This window comes from Triticum aestivum, chromosome 7B (genome assembly GCF_018294505.1).
Source record: "Triticum aestivum cultivar Chinese Spring chromosome 7B, IWGSC CS RefSeq v2.1, whole genome shotgun sequence".
In the NCBI taxonomy this organism is placed as follows: Eukaryota; Viridiplantae; Streptophyta; class Magnoliopsida; order Poales; family Poaceae; genus Triticum; species Triticum aestivum.
In genome coordinates, this window is record NC_057813.1 from 432,639,169 (window position 1) to 432,645,619 (window position 6,451).

Here is a 6,451-nt window from a genome sequence, read left to right on the forward strand (position 1 = left end):
AAAATAGGTGATGGTCAACAGGTCAAGTCGATCCAGAGACGGGGCCACGGGGGTTGGTGCCCGGAGAAGGAGGAAAGTCATGCTTGCCCGGCTTGACGGCGCACTCCCAGTCGCGATCTGGTACCAACTCCCGGCGTCGATCCCTAGGAGGAAGCTCGTGTCGTGTCGTGTGCCACCTCTGCACGCGGATCACTCTGTTCCAACGGTTAACCCGATGTTGTGAGTGACGCAGCCCACGGCCGCTGGTGGTTCCTCCGGTGTCTCCGGCAACGAAGACTTGTTGGCGAGGCGGGGTACCTCGACTTGTCACTTGTGATGGCCGGGTCGCGGACGACATGCCGGTCTCCATGGTGACGCCGGTCGCCGTGGACGGGTCAGCCGCCGCATTCATTGCCGTGCCCGGGGGGACAAGGCGCTCAGCTTGCCGCACCCCGATCCTGCGTGGCTTCAAATTTGCTTGCTCAAATTCGTCGTGCGGAGAGCAGCGCCGCCAACTAGGGCTGATTCTGCTCAATATTGCGCCCCCATTGCGGTGACGATCAATTGGCGCTTAGACGGTGCCATGCAGCCCTCCTACAAATCCAGCCAACCTAGGTAGTGATTTTGCACGAAATATTACCGAAACAAAATTTGCACCCATCGCAGTGGAATTTTACGGTCGGATCGTGCGTACCAATTGTAGGGTTCTCGGTAGGATTTGCGAATCGTGGAGGAATTGGGGATGAGCAGACAGGCCCCTTTTTTTTAACAATCGCAGAGCAGAGAGGCTCGGTGGAGAGATGAGAGAGGTACAGCTCGACGATTGTAGGGTTCCGACGTTTTCATTCATCAACGATAACCAGAGTACAGCTCGACCTGCGTTTCTAAACACACACCTCACTCGACTCGGCTCGCACGACTCACATCCATACACCTTCACTTTAGCCACTGATTTGTGGGTCCGGTGCCACCTGGACGTCGTCCACCCACGCCTCTGACCTGGACAACGGTGGCAACCCCGGCAGTAGCTGCACCGGAGATAGCAATATGTGCAGCTGCAGCGTCGACGTTTACCTTAAGGTAGCAGATTGATCTATTCAAAAATCCATTTCTATGCGAGATGTTCTTACAATGGATCATACTATTTCACAGAGCAGATCGAACGATAGCCTTCTAATTTTCTACTTAAAAGCATTTTTAACATGAGTTGCATTTTCAGTTCTAAGTTACAACAGAGCATCGAACCATTCGAGGGATTTGCACACGGCTGCAGTCACTGAACCGACTAGCATCAAAACATCTAACAAACGAACCGAAACACACTTGAGATCAAGAAAACATCTCGAACTGACCGGGCTTGCAGATACTGTCAATAGCATGGATCAATTTTCTCCGGGGTCCTACGGCAATAAGGCCCATCTCTTTCAGCTGGCTCATTGTAAGGGAGACCATCTGGTACATCCCAATACCTTCACTGTCCAATATTTTGACAAACCATCCAAGACCGCAAGTCAAAAGCCAATTCCTCAGCCCGCCGAACCGAGCAACCCGTCTCTGAAGAAGTCGTGCTCGCAGTACCTTATTTGTGACATTTGAAGAAATAACTGGCAGCCCAGGATCATACATGTTTCCGAGTGGACTTGTTGCTTTCTCTGCGGCTTGATGGGACAATCCTTCAACAGCATGTTTAGTCCATTCAGACCTTACAACAGCGGCAGCAGCACTTCGTGACGATTCTCCCTTCATCTTTGCATCGTCTTGATGAACAATTCTTTCAGAAGGGCAAGTTCGAGCTTTCTTGATATTGGCGTCGACGCCAAGGCCCTCCAAAGATTTCTTCGTAGAAAAATGTTTTGGATGCTTCTTTGTGGCAGCATTGCAGTTTCTCCTGCTCATTCTTGGTAGGCTAACTTGTCTAGAACTTAACTTGGGTGTGCCAGCTTGAGGGCTTGCAGCCGCAGGTGATAGTGGAGGGATCAATATGGTGATCCGCTGTTTCTTGACTATAACCCAATCATCGTCCTCGTCAACTATATTCACTGACCGTGATGGATCAATGGAAACCACTGAAGGTGGTTCCTTAACATCCATAGCTGACATAGCTACTGCTCTGTTCATAAACTGATGAACCTGATGTGGCTCCTCATCATCGATACCAGACATGGTTAGCACTGTGTTCATGAACTACCTTTCAATGCAACTCATAATCTCATTTACTGCAATAAGGCAAAAGAAACAGCAATTGAGCATTTATATTTCCATATATTGTACAGTGTTCAAATGTAAAATACATCTCGCGAAAAATGTGAAATACATGCAATTACAAAAGGTGCATATCAAGACTTTGGTATAAACATATTACCTTACGAAACAGCATACTGTATATGATAGAGAGAGAAGAACGTAGTGAAAGCAAGAGTGTAACATATTATGAGGTCAAAAAATAAAGTGTGTATCATATTATGCAACAAGCAGCACCTGCCCAGGAATGAGTCACCTACAATTTCATCCAGATTATAAAATAAGAGGGAGAGGGTATCCATCACAAAAACAAAATACTTGATCAGTTTCTGCAGCTTAAAAGAGGTACCAAAATATATTAGTCAAGTAAAGTTGTACTAAATCAGCGACACTTATTTTGGGATGGAGGGAGTACTTAATTTTGCAAAAAACTTATCCTCCCCCAGGCAAGGGGTCTGCATTTCTTACAACAAAAGATCAACGGAAATGTCAAATTGTGGCCGAACTATAATTCAGTGATTCAGAAGGCAACCAGCCAAGGTCAAATTGGAGCGATTGGCAACTGGTATTATCGTGTAACGGTACTATGAAGGGGAATTGATGAATCAGTAACACCCACAAGATGAGCAGCTTGGACAGGCGCCGACCAAATGATGGGCATGGGGAATTCAGTTAAAACCACAAATATCTTTCAGAAGTTAATCTCTAATATACCACCCAAGCAAAAAAATCCTATGGGGGTCAACTCAGATCAAACTTGTGTGCATTCATTTCTTCCTTGGTCAACGATTGCCTAGATGAAATTCCTGTCTTTTACTATTATTCATCTGTTGTTTGCTTGCTCTAGTTCGTAGTCTTTGTGAATCGATTTCCTCAGCCACAGCACAGTAATAATCCCCAAACAATCAATCCAAACAAGCCAGAGAAACAAAAAGAAAACAATCTGCTCGCCGTGGCATCTTTTGTCCCGTCGCCGTTGGCACAGCAGATCGTGTGGACAGCGGCGGAGCCGGGATTGGAGCAAGCCCGGGACCAAACACTGAGCGCTTAGCCGCTTATACCTTTGGCAAAAGGTACCCGTGACAGATTATAAAATAGAATCTGGCTCAATTGCAGAATTATAAGGTGGATTGAATTTGAACTCTTCGTCTCGATGGGGAATGGAGATGAAATCTCTTGATCTAGTATGCAAGCATAGGAAATCACCTTGCTCCTGACGCTGTCTGGAGCAGCCGGAACTGGGAGCAGCAGCAACGCAGCCGCGCGGGCCCACGCGACAAGCCGGTGGGGAACGCGTCGGCGAGCGACGAGCTGGACCAGCAGGGCCGTCGCGGAGGCGGGGGGCGACGGCGCGACGCAGCAAGATGCTAGGGCGGCGCGGCGGCACGGCGGAGCAGAGGCGGGGGAGCGTGACGCGTGAGGCAGTGAGGCGTGACCCTTTTCTCTTCGTTGACAGTAGAGTGAGCTTGGTGCCGCAGCGAGGAAGAGCTAGAGATTGCAGCCGTCGAGCGTTCCGTCCATCACCCCAGATCCGATTGATCAATTTCTTTTACTTAAAAGAGTATAAAATCTGGTATCTACGATCGCCATCCGTTGTATGGAGCAGATACTTTTTGAATCGAACGGAAACTACTCTTAATTCGGAGTTGCAAATTACTCCTACAATATATATCGTCCGGAGAGACGCGACGCTAAGAAAGCATGGGTCCGTTCCAGAGAGAGACCAGAGAGAGGCGTCGTTTGAGAAAGAGGAGATTTTCATTTAATTACAGGTTTGTAATTAATCATAACACTCCCCTAATTTATATTTGACCATATAGAATCGTTTCATGATCATTCATGTAGCGCTATCGTCTCAAAAAGATTCTCCTCCGAAAGTTCTCCATCAATTTTTTGGTGAAAATCTGAAACAAAAACTCACGAAGAGAAATAGCTTAATGTGATGTCTTAAACAAGGATATATCAAGAAGAGACTCCCTGTCCCCACAAAAAAAAAGAGACTCCCTGTGACACCTGCAAGTCCTGAAATCGCCGCATACCAATTCCATGAACATATTTCTGGAATGTAGAATTTGGTAGAGACTTTGGTAAATAAATGGGCAAGATTTTTACATGATTTAACTTGCAAGATGCTTATTTCCCCGCTTTTCTGAAGATTATGGGGAAAAACCATTTAGGATAAATATGCTTAGTGATATTACGCTTGATATATGTTGTTTGCATCTGTGCAACACATGCCGTATTATCTTCATAGATAATGGTAGGTGATTCTATCAGATCAATTTCACATGACAGTTGTATGTGGTTTGTCATTCTGTGAAGCCATACACATTCACGTGATGCTTCAAATAATGAAATTATTTCGGAATGATTGGTAGATGTTGCCACCAGAGTCTGTTTCGAAGACTTTCATGATATAGCATTACCACCATGTAGGAACACAAAGTCGGTCTGCGATCTGGCATTATGGGTTCAGATAAATAGCCAGCATCTGCATATCCAATCATATCAGAGTCCTGATTTATCTGAAATTGGAAAATAGGTCAAGATCTTTTGTGTCTTGGAGATGTCGGAAAATATTCTTCACCCTAGACCAATGGCGTTTGGTGGGAGATGCGCTGTGTCTAGCAAGTAGATTCACTGCAAATGCGAGGTCAGGTCTCGTGCAATTTGCAAGATACATAAGCGCTCCAATGGCACTGAGGTATGGAACTTCGGGTCCCAACACCTCTTCTCCATCATCCCTTGCCTTGAATGGATCTTTCTCTACGTGTAGAGAACGAACCACCATGAGAGTTTTAGATGGGTAGGATTTGTCCACGTTGGATTTCTCCAATATTTTCTGGATATAGGCAGCTTGGTGTACCATGATACATGAGGGAAGGTGCTCAAGTCGAATACCTAAGGAAAATTTGGTTTTACCCAAATCCTTCATCTCAAATTCCCCTTTAGGTGATTGCGTGCTTCATCAATATCATGTTGCCAATGATGTTGAGATCATCAACGTACATAGAAATGATGCAAAATCCTGTAGAGGACTTCTTGATGAAGACACATGGGCAATCACTACTATTGGAGTAATCTTTCTGAAGAAGGGACATTGAGTCGGTTGTACCACATCCGTCCTGACTACCTTAAGCCATATAATGACTTATTCAGCTTTACACAATACATGCTGCATTTTGCACTTTTATTCGGGATAGAGATTTCGTCAGGAACCTTCATATATATCTGAATCTAGTGACCCATAAAGATATGTGGTCACAATGTCCATCGACTGCATAGATATACTATTTTGCACTGCCAAAGATATAAGATATCGGAAAGTGGTTCCACTCATTACTGGAGAATATGGCTCATTGAAATCAATGCCGGGTTTTTGCGTGAAACCTTGTGCTACGAGCCTCGCTTTATATCTCACCACCTCATTGTTCTCATTCCGTTTCCGGAGAAAACCCCATTTGAATCCCACAGGGAAAACACTAGGAGGTGTCGGTATTGCTTTAGTGAATTCCTTTCTTTTCTTGAGCGAGGCAATTTCTGCTTGGATTACATCCTTCCATTTAGGTCAATTAGAGCGCTTTTGGCACTCAATGATAGTCCTTGGATCATGATCAGTGAGAAGGGTATCTGCAATCTTTTAGCAAAATATATGTCGACATCGTAGTATTCCGGTCAAATGATTCTCTAGAATCAACATAGTTGATGGAAATTTCCTACACCCCTGATGACTCTGTGATTTTCAATATGTTTGAGTCTGGGTGTTCCAACGTCCCACCCAGTGTGCGCAAACTGAAACTGGATTATGGAGGTTGCCCTTCCACTAGGTGTATACAACCCATGAGGTGTTTGTCAACGTTGAGTTGTCTTGCATTTTCCGACTCTAAGGTTTTTCTCCTTGATTTTCTTTGCTACTTTCTAGAAGCTTGCTCCATATCAGAGGCCGTACTACTCCCCCTCCTTTTACAAATAGGGAGTTGAGTTGTTTTTATTGGTACCTCCATTCTTTCGGGCGCATTTCTGGCCGAATTTATGGATTTAGTAACACCTTTCAGATCAGTAAATGAATCTGGTAGATTATTTGCAAGATGTTGCAAATTTATGATTTTCCAAACTTGGAGTTCGGTCTCTTGGGTATGTGGATCAGAGGATGAAATGGCTTGAGTATTCCAATCGAGTTCCAGGCATTCTTTCTGGTACTTGAAATATCCCCCTAATGTCAAGAAATGCT

General features: G+C 45.0%; 1 protein-coding gene across 1 annotated transcript; it reads right to left on the reverse strand.

Annotated features, from left to right (window-relative positions):
* Nucleotides 1-1,137: 1,137 nt before the first annotated feature.
* LOC123161055 (uncharacterized) lies at nucleotides 1,138-3,833 on the reverse strand. The gene is made up of 2 exons (XM_044578909.1): nucleotides 3,427-3,833; nucleotides 1,138-2,195 (listed from the first exon to the last, which is right to left on the reverse strand). The coding sequence occupies exon 2, from the start codon at nucleotides 2,158-2,160 to the stop codon at nucleotides 1,309-1,311; it is 852 nt and encodes a 283-aa protein (XP_044434844.1). The 5' UTR covers nucleotides 2,161-2,195; nucleotides 3,427-3,833; the 3' UTR covers nucleotides 1,138-1,308.
* Between the last annotated feature and the right edge of the window lie 2,618 nt (nucleotides 3,834-6,451).